Source organism: Callorhinus ursinus, unplaced genomic scaffold (assembly GCF_003265705.2).
Source record: "Callorhinus ursinus isolate GAN/ISIS: 27379988/994484 unplaced genomic scaffold, GSC_fseal_2.0 scaffold19, whole genome shotgun sequence".
Lineage (NCBI taxonomy): Eukaryota > Metazoa > Chordata > Mammalia > Carnivora > Otariidae > Callorhinus > Callorhinus ursinus.
The window spans coordinates 5,738,419-5,764,534 of record NW_027397081.1 but is presented as its reverse complement, the minus strand read 5'-3'; the positions used below and the strand labels follow the sequence as shown (position 1 = coordinate 5,764,534).

Here is a 26,116-nt window from a genome sequence, read left to right as displayed (position 1 = left end):
TTTATCTTTAATATTTATTCATGTGTTTTTTTAAAAAAAAGATTTGTTCATGTGCACATATCCTTCCTCAGGAGCTGAGATTGTGATGGTAACTCATCCTTTGACTTGGACTCTTGGATGGTGTAATCCATTCTTGTTGTCATGCCCACCAAACGAATTCATTATAGCAGGTTTGCTTTCAGGTGAATTCTAGGTAAAAACCACTGAATTTTTTTATTTTTATTTTTTTGGTCTTTCCTTCAAAATACTTTAAAAAAACAATTTGCTACATTTTCCTGTAGTGAAGTTCAGTAAATTTAACAAAATATGACGAACTTTTTAAAGCAACTTTAAATTATCTACCAGTACTTCTTTTTAAAAACTTCTCCTGTCTTAATGTTTAACAGGTGAATACACCCTATTCTAAATTTTTATAGTCTTCAATTGCTTGTTTATATTTTCTCCACAGACATCAGATACTTCCCATAATCAAGGCACTGTGTTAATATTGTGAGACGTTATAAGACACAACCCTCTGCTCTTGCTTTGTAATACTGTATATTTGGGAAAAGTTAAATTCAGATTTAAATAACTTTTTAAAAGAACAGCAAGACAAATTGCCCAACTGAGTAGTAAAAACATCAGATTCACTGAGAAGTAATTAGCCAGTTGTATAAATAGGTGAAGTATTAAAAATACTTACAAGTCTTTGTGACCTTGGAGAAGGCAAGATTTCTCAGGCTATACAAATCACTGTTTAAAAAAAAAAAAAAAGCTTCCGTAAAACTTAAAATACCTGCTTATTAAAATCATCATTAACAAAAAATTAAAAGTCAAACCACCAACTTGGAGAAAATACTCATAACACATGCATCTGTCAAAATATTTTTATCTGAAATATAGAAAGAGCTTCCATAATCAATAATAAAAAGATAAACCACCCATTTTAAGAAAGGGGTGAAAGATTGGACCAGACAAAAGAAGATAGAGGAATGGCCACTGAGGCCATGATTATTTGTTATTCGGGAATTGAAAGTTAAGAATACAATGAGATACCGTTTCACATTCACACTACAATGGCTGAAAGTTAAAGATCTGACAATACCAGATGTTCACAAGGATGTGAAACAACTGGAACTCTGAAAAATTGCTGATGAGAAGTTATAAAATAGTATAACCTGTTCAGAAAACTGATAGTTAACAAAGTTATGTATACACCTGTAACTTTCCTTATGATCTGGCAGTTAGTAGGTTTTTACCCAAAAGAAATAAATATGTTCACATATGTTTACAAAAAGACTTCTACCAGAATATTTGTAACAGCTTTGTTCCTAATAGACAAACAGTAAAACCAGATGTCCATCGACAAAAAAGGAATAAACAAATTTGGCAGTCATAGAATACTGGTGAAGAATAAAAAGGACTAAGCTACTGATACACATAACATACTTGGATGAATCTCAAACATGTTGATCAAAGAAGATAGACTAAAAGAATGTATGTATATAGTGTGCTTCCGTTTGTATGAAGTTCTAAAACAGGCAACACAAAATCATGCTGATAGAAATCAGAAATTTTTTGAGGGTGAGGGTAGTAATTTGCCAAAGGCGGAATGCTCTAGAAAAGGGAATGGTGTGTACAGATGTGTGATTTTCTTGGGCGGTGGAAATGTTTTACCTTTTTTTTTTTTTTTTAAAGATTTTATTTTTAAGTAACCTACACCCAACAAGAGGCTCAAATTCACAACCCTGAGATCAAGAGTTGCAGACTTCCACCAACTGAGACAGCCAGGTGCCCCGTTTCACACTTTTTACTGGAGTGGTGGTTACACAGTCCTTAAAATTGTCAAAGCTCACTGAACTGTGGACTTAAGTTCTGTGCGTTTTAGTGTGTGTAAATTATACCTTGAGTTTTAAAAATATTAGAAGATCGATTTGCAGTTACCTTTGGAACATTCATTTCAAGGTTCTTTTGATTGTAATATTTACAGTTGAGAATAAAATGACTTACTAGGAAAGTGCATTTCGTCAACAATTTTTATAAGACTATCCAGCGTTTCATAATTCGATTATATTGTGTTCTCGACATTATTTACATTACTGTATTTTCAAGTTCCTGGGTATAGAAACACTTGTTCAAGCTCCTGGACTCCTCCCAAATCATATTTCATCGAGAATTGTTGATGTTCTCTGTACATCTTTATAATTAAAGTGAACTGGCTCTTTAATTTCAAACGAGTTTTTCTTTTCATTTTATAAGCATTTTAAAAAGTCCCAAGTTTTTATCAGTTCATGGAAGTTCCACTTTAACTCTTGTTCCATGTGAATTTCCTCTCTCATGGGATTCAAATGTATGCCTTACTAATCTTGAAGAATATGACATTGTGGGATGATTTATAAATAACTAAAATTGAGAATTTTAATTCTCTGTTAGAATAAGAGTAAATGAAGGCCCTAGTCTCTCTGACAAATAAAGTCTTACAAAAGGATAAATGTGAACAGACAAGCAAGGATTGTACAACATTTGAAGAAAACATTTAATATTGAGACCAAAGCAGAGAGATAAAAGGGGCAAGATTTATATAGAAATCTCCCAAACTAATAGGAAAATAGATCAGATTTGTGGTTACTAAAGACAGGGCATTGGTTGGGGGTTGAGGTGGCGGGGCGGATTGGAAGAAGGTGGTCAAAAATACAAACTTCTAGATAAAAGATAAATAAGTATTGGGCTTTAATGTACAACATGATGACTAGTTAACACTGCTGTGTTGTATATTTTGAAAATTGTTAAGAAAGTAGGTCCTAAGAGTTCTCACAAGGAAAAAAATTTTTCTTATTTTTGTATCTGCTTGAGATGATGGATGTTAACTAAACTTACTGTGATCATCATTTCACAGCATATGTAGGTCAAGGCATTATGCCGCACAATGTAAACTTAGTGCTGGATGTCAAGTTGAAAAAAACATAGTGTGACTTCATTTAAGATGTATACACACACACATAACTATAGTTCCTGTGTTCGTTTTATTTTAATTTTGGGAATATATTCACCAAAGCAGTTAACTCTAGGAAGTAGAATTAGGGAACATTCACTTCTACCTGCTGGTGTGGTTGTTTTTATTTGTTTCAAATGACCCTAGTGTTAGAATCAGAAGAAATTTTCATGGAGGGAAGTAATTATTTATAAAAAATGAGAGTATCATATGCCCTCTAATTATTTTGCTGTTATTAAACCATATACTAATTCAGTTAGGATCACTTCTTTTTGCAGAGTGAAATCCATATGTCTGAGGAAGCTATACAGGATATATTGGAACAAACAGAATCAGATCCAGCATTTCAGGCACTCTTTGATCTCTTTGACTATGGTAAGTAGACCATTTCAAGGCAGTTAGAAGAAAAAAGTTTCCATTTCTTTGGCAATTTAACCAGACTGAAGCAACATTCCCAGAGCATCTGAAAAAATGTCCTATTTTCATCAAAGCAAACATATGGCTATGAAAGGAGGGGTGGGAGTTATTTTTTTCTTAAACTTGAGCTGTAAAAATGGAGAACCTTTTGTATATTTTGTGAGCATTATTGGCAGTCAACACAAATATGTTGACATCACTACTGCACATACATTGTACTAAACACAGTTGGATCATACGGAATACAAGAGGTTGGCCACTGCCCTCAATTTTATGACCTTGTGCAGTAGTTCTCAAAGTGTAGTCTCCACCCCAGCATACAACATTATCTGAGAACATGTTAAAAATGCAAATTCTTGGATTCTCCAGATGATTCTGATATAGGCTAAAGTTTAAGAACTACCGGTCTGTTGGAAAAATCTTTGTTTTTGTCAATGATATACAAGGCAACATGTTAAAAAACATCCAGAAGACCGTAACTTTAACATAAAGCCTAACATTTGCTTAATCACCATCAGGTTGTATTAACTGATGCTTATTTTTATTTTGATAATTTAACCAGTTGTTTCCCTGTTCCCTTTTTAACAGGTAAATCAAAGAATAATAAAAATATGTCACAAGGCATTTCCAGTCAGCATCTGGAAAGCAATACCGGTGTAGTCTTAGCAGATGGAACTAATCTAGCAGTTAAAGGTTCTTTTGAAACAGAACAGTCTGGTAAGAATTTGGTTTTGTTAATATCTTCCATCTAAATCCTAATATCAGTTTCAAAATTTCAAAGGCAGACAATACTGTTTAATTTGGAAGTTGTTCAATTGCCACATAGGTTTTGTTGTGTTCTTTGGGTTTTTTTTTTTTTCTTTTCATTAAAGAAAAAAAAATCCCAAGCTTTTTAGTAATTTGAATAAAAGGTGAATTTTTAGTACTCATTCTTTTGTGATGCAATAGATTCTTGACATGCACAATTTAGTTTTAATGGTGTGGTCCAGTTTGACAAAAAACAGTAACATTTAACATAATTTTTTTGTGGCATAAATTCAAATCCCTGCTTTGTAAGGTTAGTATGTGGTATTAATCATTCAGCAGCCTGGTAAGCAAGTTCAGCTGACTGCTCAGCATCCATATCTCACTTATTTCAAGGAAATTATATACTGTAGTGAAAATCTTGCAGTATGGATCTTATAAGGCTTTAGGTCATAGTCCTATGTGTCTACCAAGTCAGTTTTTCATTTCTGCCTCCCATACCAGTGAGGTGGCAGTGGAGTACCAATTTGGCACATAATTGAACCTGTGGGTCAGTTTTTCTCAGATACAACCATTACTCTTGCATCTCACACATGCTAAACTTTGTGCCTTTTTAGTATCATTTTTATCCGTTCTGTTAGTAACAAGTTATGCCAAAATAATCTTTTTTTGTCTGTCTGCTTAAATGCTGTTACCCTTCCAACTGCAAAAAAAAAAAAAAAAAAACCCGATGGCTTCCAAGTTTCACATCATGTCTTCCAAAAAGTAGTTTGGGAATATCTCAGACTCCTTTCCCACTCTGAATCCTCTGCCTGCACTGAAGCCCAATTCTCTAATTCTTCTTGGACTGGATTACAGTGTTATTTTGTGTGGAAAATTAGGCTTCACTTAAGCGCTCTACTGCGCACAGAATGAAACTCGAAATCTCCTCTCAGAGTCTTGCCACTTCACTGAAGCTGACGTGGCCTGGATGTAATTTCTGCCCATCTCCCCACGGGAGGATCCAAACGTGCTCTTAACCAGAGATGACTTACCAGTGTCCCATTAACAGAACCGTAGGTGACAGACGTTTTTCCAGACCCTTCCTGTGTTTTTCATCTTGTTACCACTACTGTTCTGTCCCACACTGAGTGCTCTGTGACTCAGTTGGTCATTTTGCTGTTACTTCTTGAAACGTCCTCCTTATCCCAGCAAATCACATTTCTTCTGTTCAGATCTCCTCTCATAATAGCTCCCTTTTAACACTTTGTCACTTCCATTAGGCACAAAGACTTGCCTTTTGCTCCTATACTATTACAATTTTTACGTGTTTTATCATCTCTTTCTATGTCTGCTTTCCTTAATAGGCTGATCTCCCCAAGGGCAGAGACTAGGTCATTCGTCTTTTATCCCAGCCCTAATCATGTGGTTGATGATCTTTAATAAGTGTGTGTTGAAGATTCCAAACAGGACATGATAACATCAAATGTTGATCATATAAAATGTACTTGGCCCATTTCACCTTGAAGAATATATCCAAAAAAGTAAGGCCAATAGAAATGGTACAAGTTGAAAAGTCAGCTATTTTGAAAAACACGACACATGTAGGGCCAGTTTTTTTACGTACTGATAAACATTAGACGTTCTTACACCTATGTACTTTTTCCTTCTTTGCGTCACTTGTTTTCTAAGAGGTTGGAAAAACAGTTTGGCCCTCGTTTAAAAAGGCATCAGTAATTTTTTTAAAAGTACCTGTAAGTTTTTTGATACTCGGAAAACGTGAGATACGGCTTTTCAGACTTCTGCTAACCAGTACATCAAAGATGAGTTGCTTCCAAGGAGGCAAAACAGTGAACGTGACTCCCTCAGAAAGGAATACATATTCACTGTTCTACCATCCTTGTATTTTGCAGATGATCAGTCTGGGCAGCCCCCATTTTGTGCATCCTATCAAAATGAAGACACCTCAAATGCTTTGAAGAATAGCAGCAACCATGAGGAGCTTGGACAGGAAGCCCAGGAACACTTTCCTCAGATAGGCTCTAGCATCCAGAAAAAGGCATTTAAAACAGTTGTACCTAATGGACAGAAGTGTACCCTTGATATTACCTTTGAGTCTGTGCCTCATTTGAATGACTTTAACCAAAGAGTAAATGCTGATGCTGAATGTAATCAGCGTTGTGCTGAATTGTACACCCATCAGATGCCCACTGACACCGCCATGACGCTGGAGGTTGGAAAGACTCCTCTGCTGTCCAGCACACCGCGGGAGCCTCCCTTGCAGCCTGATCCGGCCGCTCTACCAGTGACGTCGTTTGTTTCTCTTGGTGGTGAAACTAATGGTGAAAACTTAATTCTCTCTGGGAAGAGTTCTCAGCTTTTATCCCAAACTATTCCATTAACTGGAAAGACATCTAAAACAAGTCAATTTTGTGAAAGCTCTAACAACACAGCAAGACTTAAAACTACTACTCTCCCTGGTTCTAAGTCAGACCCTAGAGAAATGCACCAGAATAAAACTGAGGTTCACGGTGGATTGCCAGTTGCCTCACAACGTGCAGACTGCCAAGATAATTCTTCACTTCCAAATAAAATACTACCTCTGTCAGTTGAAAGTTCAGGTTTAAATGTATCCGAACAGGTAGACATTCGTCTTGAAGATTCGGTGTCTTCAGTTAAACAACCATCTGAGGATTCATCAGCACCTGAGTTAAGTCATATGGAAAAACATGAAAGTCAGCCCTCCAAGTCTGAGAAAGTCGCTGTCGATTCACAAGAGCCTGCGTCTTTAAAAGAAGATGGAGATAGTATTTTTCTCACTTTAGGTGAAGCTGGTAACTGTGGGGAGGTTGCACTGATGGCTCCAGAAGGTCATCCTCTGGAAGAGAAGCAGTCTCTTCCTTCAGAATCTGTGTGTTCTTCGGTGGGAGATTCTCCCCCTGAGTCCCAAAAGACTAGTGAAAAACCTGCAGTGGACAATTCAACAGACATAGATGCATCAAATATTGTCTCTCTCAAAATTATCATTAGTGACGATCCATTTGTTTCCTCAGATACTGAACTGAACAGTGCTGTTTCCAGTATCAGTGGGGAAAACTTGCCGACTATAATACTGTCCTCTCCTGCCAAGTCTCCTGCCAAAGATGCAGAGTTAGTTAAATGCCTGTCTTCAGAAGAGACTGCAGGTGCTGTCACATCTGCTGACAGACTAGGGGATTCCACGCCAGGGGAACAAAGCCTTCTGGCCCTCAAACCTGAGGACTCTCCTGGAAACGGCGCTCAGAATGAAGGCAGCGGTGCTTTCTCATCCACCGTCACACCGTGTGTCTCCAAGGATGGGGGGTACATACAGTTGATGCCGGCTACGAGCACGACTTTTGGCAATTCAAGTAACATTCTCATAGCTACCTGTGTGACAGATCCAACAGCCCTAGGAACAACTGGAAGTCAGTCTAATGTGGTGGTGGTGCCTGGGAATTCTGCCCCCGTGACCGCTCCACCACCCCTGCCCCAGTTACAGACACCCCCGAGGTCAAACAGTGTGTTCGCCGTCAACCACACTGTGTCACCCAGCTTTTCACAAGGTAACTTTAAAAACACAATGAGGTTCATTTCTCTGGAATGGGACCTAATTTCTCTTGTGTGTGCATTTATTGACTAGGAGGAATGAAATCGTGGCTAGACAGTGTGAGAAAAGACTGAAATTTGTGATTATGCCCCCTCTTTTCTCTCCCTGATGAATTCACCCATACCTTGTTTTAAATCTGCTATAAGTTATGAAATTCATTGGTTTCAGTGATCCTTGAAGATGGAGCTGAGGATACATTCATCTGCCTTTCCTTACGTGTTGCTTCCCAAGCTCCTTTCCCCTTTTTTTTAATATTGTAGGCATATAATAAAATCTGAATAAATACACACAATTAACTAGTAGCCTGATGGATCTTTTGAAATGCTGTTTAAAATAACCTCTTTTAAAAGAGGGGTCAGGGGGTGCCTGGGTGGCTCAGTTGCTAAGCGTCTGCCTTCGGCTCAGGTCATGATCCCAGGGTCCTGGAATCAAGCCCTGCATCAGGCTCCCTGCTCCGCAGGAGGCCTGCTTCTCCCTCTCCCACTCCCCCTGCTTGTGTTTCCTCTCTCGCTGTGTCTCTCTCTGTCAAATAAATAAGTAAAATCTTTAGAAAAAAAAAAAGAGGGGTCAGAATGACTAAAGACTGGGACTTCAGCGGAAACTCAGAGAAATGAAGTCGTGGTTTGAGTGAAGGGAGGGAGTTGTCGAGTGTAGGTGGGTATTTGAGAGACTGAAGTGGGTGTTCGTGAAAGTGAGCTCCACCTGACAAGAGCAGTTAGTGAATATAAGGAAAAGTTTGATTTAGGGATAAAATAGGATAGCCACAGACTATAGTGTTGACTTCTAAGGACCATATAAGCATTGTCATTTCCCCTCATAGTTTTGACTGTTGGTACATTTCTCTGGACCCTTTCTGACCAGTACCACTAAGATGATAGGTTGGCGTTCTGAGCAGGTCTTGGGCCGTTAACATTCAGCTGAGACCCTAATTTTGTGGTATGATTCAAATTTGAAACCTTCACCGTCATGTTTCTAATCAGTTTCATTATTATAATCTAGAAGAATCAACATATAACTGTAATGTGATCTCCTGGCTGTGAAGTCTAATGCTTAGAATATTTACCTTGACCAAATGCAATTAGATTACTTTTGAATATTCAGATTAATTTTTTCTTAATTTGTTAGCCTTGCTCTTGTTCCTAAAGTTTTTTAAGGACAGAAGATTCTAGGGGCCCTGGGTGGCTAAGTCGGTTAAGTGTCTGCTTTCAGCTCAGGGTCCTGGGATCAAGTCCCACATCAGACTCTCCACTCTGCGAGTCTGCTTCTCCCTCTCCCTCTGTGATCTCTCTCGCTTTTGTTCGCTCTCAAATAAAATCTTCAACAAAAAAAGAGTAGATTCTAAGGTAAAAGGATTACAATTTTAGAAAATTTAAATGTTACTTGGAGTCTTTGGTTTGAGAGAGAATCTTACTGAGAATTTCTTTTTAAGGATCTGCCATCATAATTGCTTCTCCCGTCCAACCTGTGCTCCAAGGAATGGTGGGAATGATCCCTGTGTCTGTGGTTGGACAGAATGGAAATACCTTTTCTGCTCCTCCTCAGCAGGTAAGATTTCTGAACTGAAAATGGTGCAGCGATGCTTTTCAAACCGAGAATCATTCATGGCCGCTTCTCTTCTAGCTCCTTCATATGCCTTTGGCAGCACCTGTATGCAATAGAAGTATCCCTCAAATTCCCATCCCTCCAAAATCTCAGAAGACTCAGGGACTAAGAAACAAGCCTGGTACAGGTACATTTTTATGTTCATTAATGTCACTTTTATGTCTGTATGCTCATTTGTTTACAGCAGCACCACAGTATTTGTTTCCGAATACCTATTTCATTCCTAACAGGTGATTTCCAGTCTTTGCTTAAAGTTGTTTTTTTTGTTTGTTTGTTTTGTTTTGTTTTTAGTTATCTAAACTAAAAGGCAAATGGAGCAAAATAGAGTTCAGAAAGAGACCATGTACTTATGAGAACTTGTATGTGATGGATATAGCATCAGAAGTCACTGAGGACAGGAAGGATCGTTCAGTAAATTTTTTGGCTATTATATATGCTATAGGAAAAAGATCCCTTCCTCAAACCATACACAAATCATCTACGATGATTAAAGACCTGAAAGTGTAAAGCAATACAGGTAGGCAGTGAAAGAAATGTAAGAGAATATCTTAGAGACAAAGGGATAAAGGGATTGCTTTATAAAAATGCAAAAAACACAATTATCAGTGGAAAAAGTTGATAGCATGACTGCTCCAAAACTAAAGGTTTCTGTTCAACAAAAGACACTATTTACAAAATAACACCAGGTCTTCATTGAGGGGTTTCATCAGACTTTGCCTCCAACTCCTCCATCTTCGTGGATGACAATGCCCCCGTCGTCAGTCTGCCCACCATCCTCGCCCTCCGAATTCTCGGACACCTTCCATTTCTAAGTCTTGATCTCCATGGCAGCTAATCTCTCCCACTGCTTCACCTTTAACATTCCCCTTCGCACTTCCCTGTGCAGTTTTTAAAAGGCAGTGACCTGTCCCAGGATCCTCTCGTTCCCGTACAGTGACGCTCTTCAGCCAGCGAGGGCTCCCCTTCCTCGAATCCTCACTTTTTCCTGAACCTCTGTTTCCTTCCTGGGTTCCCTTCCTTCCCCATCCAGGCTAGACCCACAATCCACCACCTCAGCCACTCTTCCAAGTGCACATTCGTCTGCCATCCCCCTGCCTTCCAGCCCTGGATCTGTCCAAACATCCCTCTCTGCCTTTGTACCTGGGCTTGTCAGCATTGCTTTAGAAGTGGGGCCGTTCACGACCACTTGAAAAATGTCTCACCCTCACTGCCACTTAGCAGCCATTTCAGATGTCTTCCTACCTTTCTTTCCCATTCTCCTTTCAGACTCTTCCAAACTCCTACAGCTCTTCTCCTACCTACCCAGTCCCCACCCTCCTCACTCTAGGCCAGTGGTCTTCTCTCCCAGCCGATCAGTAAGTAGTAAACTCCATTTTCCCACCTCACTCCCATTCGGTGTGTACCTGTTCTACTTCCTCTCGTTCCTTTCTTTCTTACAGGAATAATGCTCTTGTCCTTTCTACAGTTGATGCTGTCTACCCGCATCTTCTGTCTTCTGTATGTCCTGTATTTTTCTTGTTTGGATCCTTCTTCCCTCTCTGGCTGTAAAGCTCCTTGGGTTTGTCTCACCTGCCAACCCTTCATCCCCAACTTCTCCTGTCTCCCATGCTTTCTTCATCCACATTATTGTCTTTTCTCATGTTTTCACTAAAACTGTTTAAACTGAGATCATCAGTGCCTCTGGATGTTTTCCATCCTGACCTTACTTCCCTCTGGCAGTTGACACTGTTGGTGGTTTCTGGACCCACCACTAAATTACTGCACTCCTGCCTTGGGGACTACCTGACTCCAGACCTTCAGACTCTGTGTCTCAGGCTCCCTTCTTGCTCCACAGGGACCTTCTGCCTGCTTTTCTCCCCCTGGTTAATGTCACCACGCAGTCCTCCTTGACCCTTCGTGTCTCTGTGAACGCCCATCACTGTCTCCATCATCTCTTTCCTGGACTGTTGACAGCCACCTGAGGAGAATTTCGGATGGCAGTTTCCTTTCTTCTCTAGCCCACCTTCTCGACTACTGCCAGAGTGACTTTCCAAAGCACAAGTCTATTTATGCCTGTTCCCTCTTTAAAAGTCTCAAGGATTCTCTCTGAAACTTCTTTCATAAGGCACAAGGTCCTTCCTAATCTCATCTGTGCCTACCTCTCCAGCTTGGTATCTTCCTGCTCTCCCACATAAATTCCTAAGTCCCTGGAAATTAAAATATGGCTATTAAAACTCCAGAGCTTGTGCTCTGCCTGACATAGGCTTGCAAACATGACAGTCAAATCAGCAAAATCTCAAAATAGGCATAATACATTGCTTGCTTTAACTCTCTGGACCTAAGGAGTACCCCTAAGTGCTGTGTTGAACATTGTAATTAATAGATCCAGAGACTGGACTCAAAATACTTGCCTAAAGTTGAAGCAAGTCATTTGCTCCATATCTGTATTTCCTCTCTAAAATAGGTGAATGATCATCTTGTCTTGTATCTAAAATCAGAAGCTGTGGGGGCACCTGGGTGGCTCAGTCAGTTAAGTGGCTGCCTTTGGCTCAGGTCATGATCATGGGATCCTAGGATGGAGCCCCACATCGGGCTCCCTGCTCAGGGGGGAGCCTGCTTCTCCCTCTCCTGCTCCCCCTGCTTGTGCTATCAAATAAATAAAATCTTAAATAATAATAATAATAATAATTAGAAGCTGCTTTTTAAACCCAGTAGGTGAGAGTACTTCATTTGTTACATTAGCTGTCATTTAAAATTTTTCTCATGGTGTGTGATGTCTGTCCCATTTTCTTTCAGAGTAATGTACTCTTTCTCTCAGGAATGTTTTCCTTTTCTAATTATTTCATTTATAATTCCAGGAAAGCAGGTAAATAATTTGGTGGATTCATCTAGTCATTTAGTTGGATGTCATGCACAAAGGTGAGCATAGAAGTATTTTCCTTCATAGATTCTTTGAATGCTCAGATTGGAAACATAAAGGATGTCTTTATGTTGCTAAAAAGACTTGTTTATTTTGCAGAACTGAAGTGTCTGACAAGAGTATGGCCACAGATCTTGGGAAAAAACTGGAAGAAATGACAGTCCCCTTCTCATTAGAGAGCGTAGTTCCAGCTAGCAGACCATTCGAAAGCCACCGACGTGTGCTCTGTTTTGATAGCACTGCTTGTCCTGTGGCGGACTCGCGGGGCACAGACCGTAAGACAGTGTCCCAGAACAAAGAAAGGAATGACATTGCATTTCCTAATCTTGAGTCACCTGTTGTGTCCTCCGCCTTAAAACCCCCTTCTAATAATGCTCTCAAAAGGGAGAGAGAGAGACCTCCTTTGCCTAAGATTTTATCTAAATCAGAAACTGCCAATGGCCGACATACCACCATAAAAGAAACTCAGTCAGAAAAGAAAGTTTCACCAACAGAAATTGTACTTGAATCTTTCCATAAAGCAACAGCTAATAAGGAGAATGAATTATGCAGCGATGTCGAAAGGCAGAAAAATCCAGAAACTTCAAAACTGTCAAATGGGCAGCAAAATGGAGGTTTACGGAATGAGAAAACCATAGCTTCACTGCAAGAACTAACCAAAAAACAAGGCACATCTTCAAATAGTAAAAATGTCATTTCAGTAGGTACAACTGTGAAGGATCCAAAACAAGAACAAATGAAATGTGCCAGTTCTCTGATTAACCCACTAACCAAACATGCCACCGAAGTGTTGCCAGATGGCCAGTGGCCTAGCCCCGTAAATAGGCTTCCCGATAGTTCCGATGCACCCGTCCCCCGGACATCTGGGTCAGGGGCAGGGGACAAACATAAAGAGGAGCCTAGAGATGGTATCAAGGTCCCCTCTAGTAGGCGTTTTGGTGAAGACAGTGGCACAGCCAAGGTAATGGTCCCTCCTGTCACCCCAGACTTGCCTGCCTGTAGCCCTACCAGTGAGACAGGGAGCGAGAACAGTGTAAGCATGGCTGCCCACACCCTCATGATTCTCTCCAGAGCAGCCATCTCCAGGACTGCCTCGACAACTCCTCTCAAAGACAACACCCAGCAGTTCCGAGCCTCTTCCCGGAGCACCACAAAAAAGCGGAAAATCGAGGAATTAGATGAACGTGAACGAACCTCTCGTGCTTCTAATAAAAATCTTGCAAATTCATCACTCCCAATGAAAAAGAAGAAAATAAAGGCAAGTTTGAAAGTCTTAATTTCAAAACCACACCTTTGCCCTTCCTTCAGTGCTCACATTAGAGATCTCAGCATTTTTGCCACAGCTACCTAACTGAACACTCTGGTCAAGACAGCTTTGGGTCTTGATTGACAAAATATATTCTGTAGCAGTGTGTCTCAGCCAGTATGGTACTCAGAATTTGTCTAGGTGAAATGAAGCATTTGCAAAACAATTGCTAAGGCATTGATTGATGAACCTCTTTCTTGGGGAAAGGAGGTTTTTGTTTCTGTCATGATAGCACCCAGGTTTTTTGGGAGAATAACATAAGGCATGAAAGATTGGGAAGCCACTATTTTGTGTGGAATTACAAAGTAAAAAACACCTTTGCAACTCCTACCTCTTGGGTTTTTTTTCCACATGTCCTGCCATCTCTTCCATTGGCTCTTACAGACGTTAATATGTTGGAGCAGTGTAAAAGTTAAATTAACCTGTTTTTTTCTTTGGGCAAGGTTACCTGTAGGAAGCCAATGCAGGGACAGCATTGAGAACTGAAACCCGTTTTTCCTAAACCTGTGTAGCCACTTAGTAAGTGAATTGAATAGAAAGAATGGTGTTTAAAATGTCTTCTGACAAGTCCAGTGTCAGGGAAAGGTTCATGGCTCTGATGCCGTGCAAGCCTGGGTTTGAATCCCGCATCTCCTGCTTACTGGTCTGTGATTGTGGTTAAGCCCGGAGCCCTCTGGGGCTCAGCTGCATCCCTTGACGTGAGGCTACCACACGTCTTAGCTGAGGCTGGGAGGAGTAAACGTAGTACTCTAAGATGCCCGGTGTGTGCTCAGTGTTTGGAACTGGAACGGTACCTGTTACGTGTAGTGAGGAAAGCTTCTGAGACTCTTATTATGGTTTGGTGAAAATGACCCCCTTCATAGAAAGCATGGTCTGTCTTGTCTCAGTATTCACAAACTCTGAATTTGTTTAATGTCTTTTGCCCTAAAATAATATTAAAGTACCACTGAAGTATAATTTATTAACTTTGGATTTATAAAATGTGTTGCTACTTCTCTGTATAACTAAAATTCCAACCAACTAAAAATTTTGGCAAAATTTTAGTAGTATAGGAAGAACCTGATACAAGGTTCTAAGTGAAAGTTTTTTGGCCTTGTTTGAGTTCAATATGTTAACTTAGGTTTATTTTTTCTTTTTTTTTACTTTTCTTTTCTTTTTTCATTTCTTTTTCTCTCCCCTCCCCCCCTTTTTTTTTGACAGAAAAAGAAGCTACCCAGTTCATTTCCAGCTGGAATGGATGTGGACAAATTTTTGTTATCATTGCATTATGATGAGTAAACATTCTGAACATAAAAGAACAGTAGCTATTTAAAACTCGTATCCCTTAAACTATGAGTGTGTAGGGAATGAGATATTGACAGAGCCTAAAAGCATGACCTGCACTTTCCTTATACTGAGACTTCACTTTATATCTGAATCATGCTGTTTCTGAAGCAGCTTCCTAGTTTGTAAATAGATTTACCTAGTATATTTTTTATTTTGGGAAAAACATTTGCAGAAATGTAAGTAAAGCCAATCTGCAAAACTGTATAGCTCTGACACTTACGTGCTGTAAATATTGTATAAATCTTGTTGAAATAGAAGTTAAATCAACCTAGTGTTCTTACATTGTGTTTTTTGACTTGTGATCCCTAACTGAGGCTTATTCATCTGGAGTAGTTTCTCACTTCTTTGGGGGACAAATGATGCTTTTCCTTATAAAATTGCCTTCAGTAACTGTCGTACAAGACATTTAAAGACGGCCACAAAGTAGGACAAAGGTGACGACAACCTCAGTTGGTGGTGGAGCAATTAGAAATGAACAATTTAGGTTTTTCCTAGAGTGAATACTTTATTACCCCTTCTTATAATTGCAGTAAAGATTATATTCCTGAAATTTTACACTTTAATGTGTTTCTCCTGGTCGTTCTGGTCTCTGTTCTAAAGAGAGAATTTTGTAAACCATTTCTGAGTGTTCTGATCTTTTGTTTATAACTTTTAGGATCTTTTACAGAACTTTAAATGTTTAGACTATTGAGCCATACAAAGTTTATGTAGTAGTTGAGATTTCTTGGTATGTATATACTTTTTCCCATATACTGGGGATTTGAAGAATTGCACTAATTCATAGAACTTCATACATAGTAGTGACCAGTGCACATTTAATTTAAATCTTGTATTCTATGTTAAAGCTTGTATGGAGGATTATCTTCTGGTATCCTTTTAGAAAGCCATGTCCATCATAAGATGTAAAAGAGAAATCATAGTTTTATATTTTAATTTAGTTTCTCCTGAACTGGGCTGTGTTAAAGAACTGTATCTGTACTGAGATATAATGCTCTGTCTCTGTGCCCCTAAGGTGTTAAAGAGTTACTCTCAAGAAGTCCTTAAGGAGAATGAAAGAGGTGCCTTCTCTGTGTCAACTCACACACATCAGTAAAGTTGAAAAATTGGTTTAAACTTTTAAATGAGAACAGAAATTATCATTAATATCTGACCGATTGTGCCTAGATTAAAGTATATTCTCTTAAGTGCTTTCTGTTTGGTTGAATATCAGTATATCAAGGATTTTTTTCTACAGGTGTATATGTTGTTAAAGGGTTATTTTCCTCAGCCTTTTTTTTTTTATACTAGGCCTTTAAAAAACTAAATCCATTCTACTCCTGTTTCTCAGTGTGGAAATCACGTCATAATTGCTGAGCCTTACTGCAGAAATATGTCTTGTTAAACATTTCTGTGACATGGCGGGGGCCTATTCCTAAAGAACTACATATCATACCCGTAATGTTTATTTAACTCAACTTGATGCTGTACTACAGTTAGGTTTGAATAAATATTTTCATTAACTGCAAAAGTTTGAATTACTTTATATTGGCAGTCATTCTCAAGTAGATACTTTAATTAAATTCCTTTGCAAGTCACTTTTTCAGAAGTTCACATAGTGTTGGAAAACATTTCCTTCTTATTGAATTAATATGTATTAATAGGTGCTAAGTACTAAAAAGTCATACACAAAGTAAGTTCACTGTATTCAAGATTCTTAGGCACTAGCCAAGAGCTGCACTTGATACGGTCCAAAAACAACTTATATGCTTGCAGCTTTCATTCATGTTAAAGAGCAAAACCATAATTCCCTTTTTACCTTAAAAGTCCAAATTCCTGGACATAATTGTAGTGTATACCTGGTAACCTATTTTTAACATTCAGATGCCCAGGGAATGCATTTCAGGGTCAGGGTATATACACCATAAACTACTTGTGGCTACTTTGAGAACTACATGTAAGGATCCACTCTTTATTTTGGACATTATTTAGTGGTTAATGCCCTCAACGTGTGCCAAATCTGGGTATTTTTGTAATTAAAAGATTTGATTATTTTAGCCCTGGATATTGTTAGAACCTTTTAGTAGTATGTTGAAACATCCATCAGCACTCAGCCAAAGTCTGGATGTCATGACTCTTAAGGAGAGTTAAGTATGAAGCTTCAATACGATGTCATTTCAAATGCTTGTTATTATGTATTTTGCAGTCATTATTTCTCAAGCCACCATCCTTTGGCCACAGGCTCAACTTCTTGAAATTCTGTATTAAGTTTTGACTTTACTATTAGATGTTTTCTTTTAATAGACTTTTTTCTTTTTATAAAAAAAATTAACATTTGGCATACCTTTTTCCTATTTTTTCTACATACCTGAACTTAAACAGCAAATACAACTTCCTAATGCTTTTCAGTTTTTATATATTATAAAAAAAGAAAACCATATGACAACCATTAAGAGTCATTTTAATTTATAAATTAACAAAAAGCTTAGAAAGTCTTCAAAAAAAAAACAGCACTGACAGATTTGTAACCAAATAGCTATTTATATTATCAGCTGCTTCCTTAGACATTTTAGAGAGTGGAATTACCAAATTAAAAACTTAGTATATATCTTTTTAAGGATCTCAATACATTTTGCCAAATTATTGCAGAAAATTTTTTTGTTTACATTCCTGCCAGCAAATTATCATTTCTGCCATAGCATGTGCTTATCACTTACCAAAGATACAGTCAAAGACGTCATCACTGGTTTCTAGGCTTTTATTTCTTATTAAAATTAGGAGTTAGCTCCCAGCCCATATAAAATTTGTTTTGATACCTGGTGTGAAGTACAGATCAGAGTATATTTTTTTTCCCTAAACATTTAACCACTTGACTTGGTACAACTGGTTAAGGTTTCTCTCTTCACACACATTTACTTAAAATGTCTCTTACCCTGTACTGACTCAATTTCTTGTTCACAATTCTAAAATTCAAAATGTTCTAACAACCCATTTTTCTCCCTAAGTTTAGCATCAATTATTTAATGGCAAAACGTGACCTGATTTGACATGAGGCTACATGAATCTTTATCTCATTTGGTAGGGATATTCATATTTTATTACTAGAAAAGTAGTAATGTGCTTATTAAAATGTGCTGTTTGAGATTGAACAAGGTGTATGTGACATATACATCATGTTACTTTTTAAAAATCCTAAATATTCTGAATCCTGAAACCCAGCTAACCATAAAGATAGAAGAGCAAAGACTTTGAACCTGTGTTAAATTTATACATCTTTACATACACTGTAGTGTGTAGATTATTTTGTACCACTGATCAAATCATTATAGCTTTGTGTCTGTTTTAACTATTCTTCTTCCAAGTATTCACTCCTTCCATGCTTCCCGATTAACTTTTTAGAATCACTTGTTTAATTTCAAATTAAAATTCTTTTGGAATATTCATTTGAAGTACATGAACCCTGTAAGTTAACTGATACTGAAAGAAGCAAATGGTAAGGGCAGTATGGTGAGTATCCATAACTTTGTAGTTACTGCTAGTCTTATAAATTCCTTGCTGAACTGGGTATTTTGTTGTTTGTTGTATTCGTGAAGAACTCTTCCATTGTTATAACTGGTTATTGCTTTTTTAGTTAGTGTAAAATTTTTATGGAAGCATAACATAGAAAAAGTGCACCAACTATTAAGTTCACAGTTCAGTGGATTTTCTAAAAGTACTCACATCCACTTAATTACCCAGATTGAGACCAGCACATTGCTGGTACCCCAGAATCCCTCTAGTAACTGCTAACTCCCAGGGTAATAATTATCCTGACTTCTGCCACCACAGTTTCAGCTTTTTTTTTTTTTAACAGTTTATGTATTCATGCAGGATATAGTCTTTTATAACTTCTTTTGCTCAGCATTGCAAGATCCACCCATGTATGTAATTCAGATGTCTTCCATGCTATGTATTTTTTCCTTGTGTTTATCCATGTTGTATTATACCACAGTTAATCCATTTTATAATCGGTGAACATTTATTTTCAGTTTGGGGCTATTAGAAATAGAACTGTGACTATATTTATACATTTTTTGTGGTGAATGTATTACAGTTCTCAGTTGGATATATATTCAGTAGGGTTGCTGGCTCTTAGGGTTGCATATATCCAACCCTGTTCAGATTTTTCAGTTGTCCAGAGTGGTTTTACCAAATCCTACTATCAACAGTGTAAGGAGAGTTCCATTTGTTCTACATCATTGTCAATACTTGGTAATTTCATTTTAGCCATTTTGGTGGTGTATATTGGCATCATAATGCAGTTTTACTTTAGTTCTTCCTGATAGAACTGAACACCATTTCATATGCTTACTGGCCATTTGGATGATGGGTCTCCTTTTGTGGAGTATCTGTTCATATCTTTTGACCACTTTTGTAGTGAGTTTTCTGCCTTTTTCTTACTGATATGTACATGTGCTTTCTGTGTTCTAGATACAAGTCCTAGTTCAAATAGATATATGATGTCTGAATATTTCACCATGTTTTTCTTTTAGCAATTTTATTGTTCAACCTTTTGTATTTTGATTAATCATCCAATTAACCCAGCACCATTTTTTTTTAAGATTTATTTATTTATTTATTTATTTGACAGCGAGAGAGGGAACACAAGCAGGGGGCGTGGGAGAGGGAGAAGCAGGCTTCCCACTGAGCAGGGAGCCCGATGCGGGGCTCCATCCCAGGACCCTGGGATCATGACCTGAGCCAAAGGCAGATGCTTAATGACTGAGCCACCCAGGTGCCCCTACCCAGCACCATTCTTGAGAAAGACTTTCCCTTCCCAAATACACTGCACTGTTACCACTGTCATGAGCTAATAAACCATGTACGTGTGAGTTTGCTTCTGGACACTAATCTGTTCCATTGATCGACTTTTTTTAATTGAAGTATAATTAACATACAATGTTAGGTTACTTTCAGTTATGCAACATACTGATTCAGCAATTCTACACATGACTTGGTGCTCAGCACAGTAAGGGTAGTCACCATCTGTCACCAAAAAACGTTATTATAGGATCATTAACTGTATTCCCTCAGCTGTACTTTTCATCTCCGTGACTTACTAATTTTATAACTGGAAGTTTGTACCATTGGTGTACGTTTTAAAGATGTGCCAGTAACACACCATCGTAATGAATGTAGGAAATTTGTTTTAGGTTTTTATGTTTGAGCCACTTACTAAGAGCTCTATTAGAACTAATGGTTTTTCTGATGCTTAGTTTTTATTTCCTAAGGATGTATCCTCTCTAATTATTTTTTTTTAAGATTTTATTTATTTATTTGAGAGAGAGAATGAGAGGGAAGAGGGTCAGAGGGAGAAGCAGACTCCCCGCTGAGCAGGGAGCCCGATGTGGGACTCGATCCCGGGACCAGGATCATGACCTGAGCCGAAGGCAGTCGCTTAACCAACTGAGCCACCCAGGCGCCCACTCTCTAATTATTTTCTAATTTCATTTCTTCTTAACTATGGTGATTAGCACTTCAAGTACAACTAATAATGATCAAAGTAGGCTTCCATGTCTTATTCCTCATTTTAATGAGAATGTTAAGTACAATGTTGTATTTTGTTTGCAGTGTTTTAAGAATTTACATCAGGAGTATCTGTTCAACTTAATTAGGTGCTCTTCTAACATCAATTAAAATATTTTATTAATCCAGGGGCTGTGTATTATTGTGAGCGAATAGAGATGCTAAAAAAATATATATTTTATTAAATCCATGAATTTATAAAAATAATTCTAATGTGTGCTTTGCATCTTACTGATTTAAGTATAACTAAATTTGATTTGTCAACATTTTATTTAAAATGTTTACTTCTAATGAGATTGGTTTTAAGCTTATGCCAGTTTTTTTTCATTGAATTTGGAACTTACCCTCTCTCAGTTTATCTGAATATTGGAATAGTAAATAGTGCTTGTCTGAGGATTCATGTGATGGTTGAGACAATATATGCAGAGCACTTAGGTCAGCGTCTGGAACATGTTGCAGCTAGTGCCTATGCTGTTTTTTCATTTCTGCATTCTGCAGCAGATAATATTGAGAATGGGAGCTAACTATTCCTGAAACTAAATCACCACGAAATGATCGAAGCCGGCAGGCTTTTGCAGCAGCAATTTAGGTTTTTCCCCCCAAAAGTTCTTCTAGGCTGATTGGTCTAATCAGGCTTCGAGCTTTTTTCTGAATTAATTATCTTTTTCCCCTAAATCTTGCTCATTCTCTTTAGAGACTAATTTTCTGACAAAATCACCTGTTAGGTTTAACAATTGTATACTTTTCTGATTGACTGGTCATTTATTTTTTTTTTTAAGATTTTATTTATTTGACAGAGACACAGCGAGAGAGGGAACACAAGCAGGGGGAGTGGGAGAGGGAGAAGCAGGCTTCCCGCGGAGCAGGGAGCCTGATGCGGGGCTCAATCCCAGGACCCTGGGATCATGACCTGAGCTGAAGGCAGACGCTTAATGACTAAGCGACCCAGGCACCCCGACTGGTCATTTATTCTTAATGTTTGCTCTTTTCCTCAGAGTTCTTTTTCATGTTTAATTTCTTAAATTGAATGAAGAGTTATCTGGCTTTTTTTCCTTTTAAAACTATGTAAGCATTTAATTAAGGCTATGAATTTAGGTCTGATTTCACGGTAAGACATCGAAATTTGGAAGATAGGGTAAGTACTTTCATTTTCTTGTTTCATTATTTTCTTGTATAATTTAATTACTTAGAATAAAGTAGCATGCTTATTTTTTTGCTTAAAATTTGTTTTTATTATTCTGGTAAAAAGATTAGTTGATATTTCTGTAAATTTTGCATGGATGCTTCAAAACAAATATTCTGTTTATAAAGATACTAGGTTTGATATTTAATTTTATAGTATCCTAACTTTGCTTTTAACACTTTTGTCATAAACATGTACTTTCCCGTTACTACTATCTTGGCCATTGTTTTTGCCTCAGTTGTTTTGGTATCATTGCTCAGGGCATAGTCGAGAGCTGTCATTACTGCATTTTTTTCAGCTTTATTAAGATTGATGACTATAGTTGTTAAGATACGTGAAGTGTACATCACGAGTGGATCTACAGTACATCGAGGAAGGATTCCTCCCAGCAAGTTAACAAACATCCACCACCTCACATGTGCCTCTTCTTGGCTGTGTGTGTGACCTGTGAGTTCTCCCAGCACATTTCAGTCCTGTAATACAGTATTACCAACTGTAGTCACCACACGATACAGGAGACCCTCAAACTTCATTCATCTTAGAGCTAAAATTTCGTACCCTTTTATAAAATCCCATTTCCTCCACCACCACTCTCCAGGCCCCAGCCCCTAGCAACTACTTTCCTACTCTGTTTCTAGGAATTTGACTTTTCTTTTTTTTTTTTTTTTTTAGATTCCATAAATAAGTGATGATACCGTGCAATATTTGTCTTTCTTTGGCTTATTTCACTAAGTATAATGCCCTCGAGATCCACCCATGTTGCAAATGCAGAATGTCTTTCTCATGCCTGAATCATCCTCCATTGCATACATTTACCACCGCTCCTTTATCTTGTTCATTCATCGACTGCCACTCAGGTGTTCCCATATCTTAGCTGCTGTGGATCATGCTGATGAAGCTGCAGTGCACAGTGGAGTAAGTCCACCTGTCTTTTCACTGCTTTTCATTTCCTTAGGGTATATAGACACACATGCACACATGTATCCACAAGTAGAATGACTGGGTCATATTTTTTCTGATTTTTCTTCTTGAATGTTTGAGGACCCTCCATACTGTTTTCCATAATGACTGCACCAGCTTACATTCCCAGCAACAGTGCACGAGGGTTCTCCTTTCTCTGCATCCTTGCCAGTGCTTTTGATGACAGCCATTCTCGTAGGTGTGAGGTGGTATGTTGTTGTTTTGATTTGCCTTTGCCAGATGCCTACTGATGTTGAGTAACCTTTTCATGGACCTGCAGGTCATTTATAGATCTTCCTTGGTAAATGTGTATTCTTATCCTCTGCCCAATTTTTAGTTCGATTGTCTGGTTTTTTGCTATTGAGTTATGTGAGGTTTTGTTTGTTTGTTTGACATTAATCACCAGATAGATGGTCTGTAGATAATCTCTCCCATTCCATATGTTGTCTTTTCTTTTTGCTGATGGTTTCTTTGTGCAGAAGCTTTTTAGTTTGATAAAGGCCCATTTATTTGCTTTTGATTCTGGTATCAAATTCAAAAAAAACATGGCCAAGGTGCATGTCAAGAAGGTCACTTTCTGTGTATTCTTCTAGAGCTTTATGGTTTCAGATCTTAAATTTCAGTTTTTGTCCATTTTGAGTTCATTTTTATATATGGGGTAAAATAAGGGTCTAGTTTCACTCTGGCATATACCTGTCCAGTTTTCCCAATACCATTTATTGAAGAAACTGTCCTTTCCCCATTTTATATTTTTGGCTCTTTTGTCCTAAATTAATTATGTGTTGCATAGATTTATTTCTAGGCCCTCTGTTCTATTGATCTGTGTGTCTTTTATGCCAGTATTATACTGTTTTGATTACTATAACTTTGAAGTCAGGAAGTGTGATTCCTCCAGCTTTGTTATTCCTCTCAAAATCGCTTTGGCTATTCAGGGTCTTTTGTAGTTCCATACAAATTTTAGAATTGTTTATTCTATTTCCATGAAAAATGCCATTGAAATTTTGATAAGGATTGCACTGAATCCATAGAGTAGTATGGACATTAAAATAATACTAATTCTTCCAGTCCATCAGCATGAAATATCTTTCCATTTGGTTCTTACTAGTATCAGTATACAGATCTTTCACCTCCCTGATTAAATTTATTACTAGATAACTTTATTCTTTTTTTGATGAAATTGTAAATGGGATTATTTACTTAATGTCTGCTAGTAGATTGTTGGTGTATATAAATGCAGTTGACTTTTTTATACTGATCTTGTGTCCTACAACTTTACCAAATTCATTTATTAGTTTTAACATTTTTTTTGGCCGAGTCTTTAGGGTATTCTATATATCATATTATATCATCTGCAAGTAGAGGTAGTTTTATTTCCTTTCTGATTTGAATACTTTTTATTTCTTTTCCTTGCCTAATTTCTTTGGCTAGGACTTCCAGTTTATTGCTGAAAGTGGGCATTGTTGTCTTGTTCTTGATCTTAGGGGAAAAACTTTCAGCTTTTCAACCTTATTTCGTCAAATGCTTTTTCTCCATCTATAGAGATGATCATATGATTTTTACATTTTGTTAAATGATGTATCACATTAATGTGCTGTAGAATTTGGTTTGCTAATCCTTGTTCAGGCTTTTCGTAGCTATGAAATCCCCTGTTCATCAGGGATACTAGCCGGTAATTTTCTTTCTTGTAATGTCTTTGTCCAGTTTTGGTACCAGGGTAATGCTGTCCTCATAAAATGATTTTGGAAGTGTTTCCTCCTCTTCTGTTTATTTTTTAGATTATATTTATTTGAGAGAGAGCACGCACAAATGAGGGTTAGAGGGAGAGGGAGAAGCAGACTCCCCGCTGAGCAGGGAGCCCAGTGTGGGGCTTGATCCCAGGACCCCAGGATCCCAGGATCATGACCCAGGCTTAAGGTAGACACTTCACCGACTAAGCCACCCAGGCGCCCTCTCTTCTGTTTAAATGTTTGATGGAATTAACCAGTGAAGCTTGTCTGGTCCTGGACCTCATTGTGTGGTTTTTGACTACTAATTCAATGTCCTTACTATTAATTGGTTTGTTCAGATATTCTGTTTCTTCACGATTCAATCGTGGTAGATTGTATGTTTTCTAGAAGTTTATCCATTTCTTCTGGGTTCTCCAATTTGTTGGTAATTCAGTGTAATCTCTTACTATCCTGTGTATTTGTGTAGTATTCATGTAAGGATTCCTCCTTCATCTATACTTTTATTTACTTGAGTTCTCTTATTTTTGTTCCGATTTTAGTATATGTGCTGCCAAAGCAAATTCTCTTTATTTTCTTGGTAAGTCTAGCTAATGGTTTTTCTGTTTTTGCCTTTAAAAAAAAAAAAAAATCAACTCTTAACTCTATTGGTCTTTTCTATTGTCATTTTAGTCTCCATTTCTTTCCACTCTGATCTTTGTTATTTCCTTCTTTTATTAACTTAGGGCTTGGTTCTTTCTTTTCTAGTTCCTCGAGGTATAGTTAGTGTGTTTATTTGAGATTGAGATCTTTCTTGATTCATAACGTGAGCATTTATCACTGTGAACCTCCCTATTAGAATTGCTTTTGCTGCATCCCAAAAGTTCTGGTATGTTGTACTTCCATTTTCATTTGTGTGCACATTTTTTTTTTTAAGTATTTTATTTTTAAGTAACCTCTGTACCCAACACGGTGCTCAAACTCACAACCCGGAAATCAAGAGTCACGTGCTCTGCTGACTGAGCCAGCCAGGCACCCGTGTCAATACTTTGTGTATTTCTCTTTTGATTTCTTCTTGGACCCACTGATTTATCAGTAGCATGTTTTTAACCTCCATTTGTGGTGAATTTTCCACTTTTTCTTCTTATAATTGATTTCTAATTTTATACCACTGTTAAATAAGTTGCTGGATATGATTTCAAACACCTTAAAATTAATAAGATTTCTTTTGTGGCCTAACCTGTGATCTATCTTGGATGGTGTTCCATATGCCCTTGAGATGAATGTGTATTTCTGTTGTTGGATGGGATGTTCTGTAAATATCTAAGTCCATCTGGTCTGACATGTTGATTCAAGTCCAGTGTTTCCTTACTGATCATCTGGATGATCTCTCCATTGTTGAAAGTAGAACACTGAAGTCTCCTACTCTTGAATTGTGCTCCTGTGTTGGGTGTGTATATATTTGAAATTGTTTAACTCCCTGTTGGATTGCCCCCCCACCTTCTTTATATTATACAGTTTTTGTCTTAAAGTCTGTTTTGTCCAAAGCAAATACAGCTACCCTGCTTCCTTTAGCCTCCATACATGGAATGTCTTTTTCCAACCCTTCACTTTGAGTCAGTGTGTCCTTGAAGCTGAAGTGAATCTCTTGCAGGCAGCATATAGTCAAGTTTTTATTTCTCCATTCAGCTACTCTTTGTCTTTTGGTTGGAGAATTTAGTTCATTTGTATTTAAAGTTATTATTTACAGGTATGGCCATTTTGTTAATTCTTCTCTGGCTGTTTTGTAATTCCTTTGTTTCCTTCTTCATCGCTTGCTCTCTTCCTTTGTGATTTGATAATTTTTTGTGGTTGGCA

At 37.8% G+C, this 26,116-nt stretch overlaps 1 protein-coding gene across 2 annotated transcripts in view; it reads left to right on the top strand.

The window, feature by feature from the left end:
- Positions 1-16,379, top strand: part of NPAT (nuclear protein, coactivator of histone transcription) — a 54,727-nt gene extending 38,348 nt beyond the window's left edge. Inside the window, exons 11-18 of one of the 2 annotated variants that reach the window (XM_025893335.2) lie at positions 3,250-3,346; positions 3,977-4,105; positions 6,025-7,695; positions 9,169-9,284; positions 9,360-9,468; positions 12,179-12,239; positions 12,340-13,498; positions 14,747-16,379. In XM_025893335.2, coding sequence (XP_025749120.1) covers positions 3,250-3,346; positions 3,977-4,105; positions 6,025-7,695; positions 9,169-9,284; positions 9,360-9,468; positions 12,179-12,239; positions 12,340-13,498; positions 14,747-14,824 — 3,420 coding nt within the window. In that variant the 3' untranslated portion in view covers positions 14,825-16,379. Of the gene's footprint in view, positions 1-3,249; positions 3,347-3,976; positions 4,106-6,024; positions 7,696-9,168; positions 9,285-9,359; positions 9,469-12,178; positions 12,240-12,339; positions 13,499-14,746 lie in introns of those variants that run through there. The other variant, XM_025893337.2, reaches the window with a different exon arrangement.
- The last annotated feature ends 9,737 nt before the right edge of the window (positions 16,380-26,116 follow it).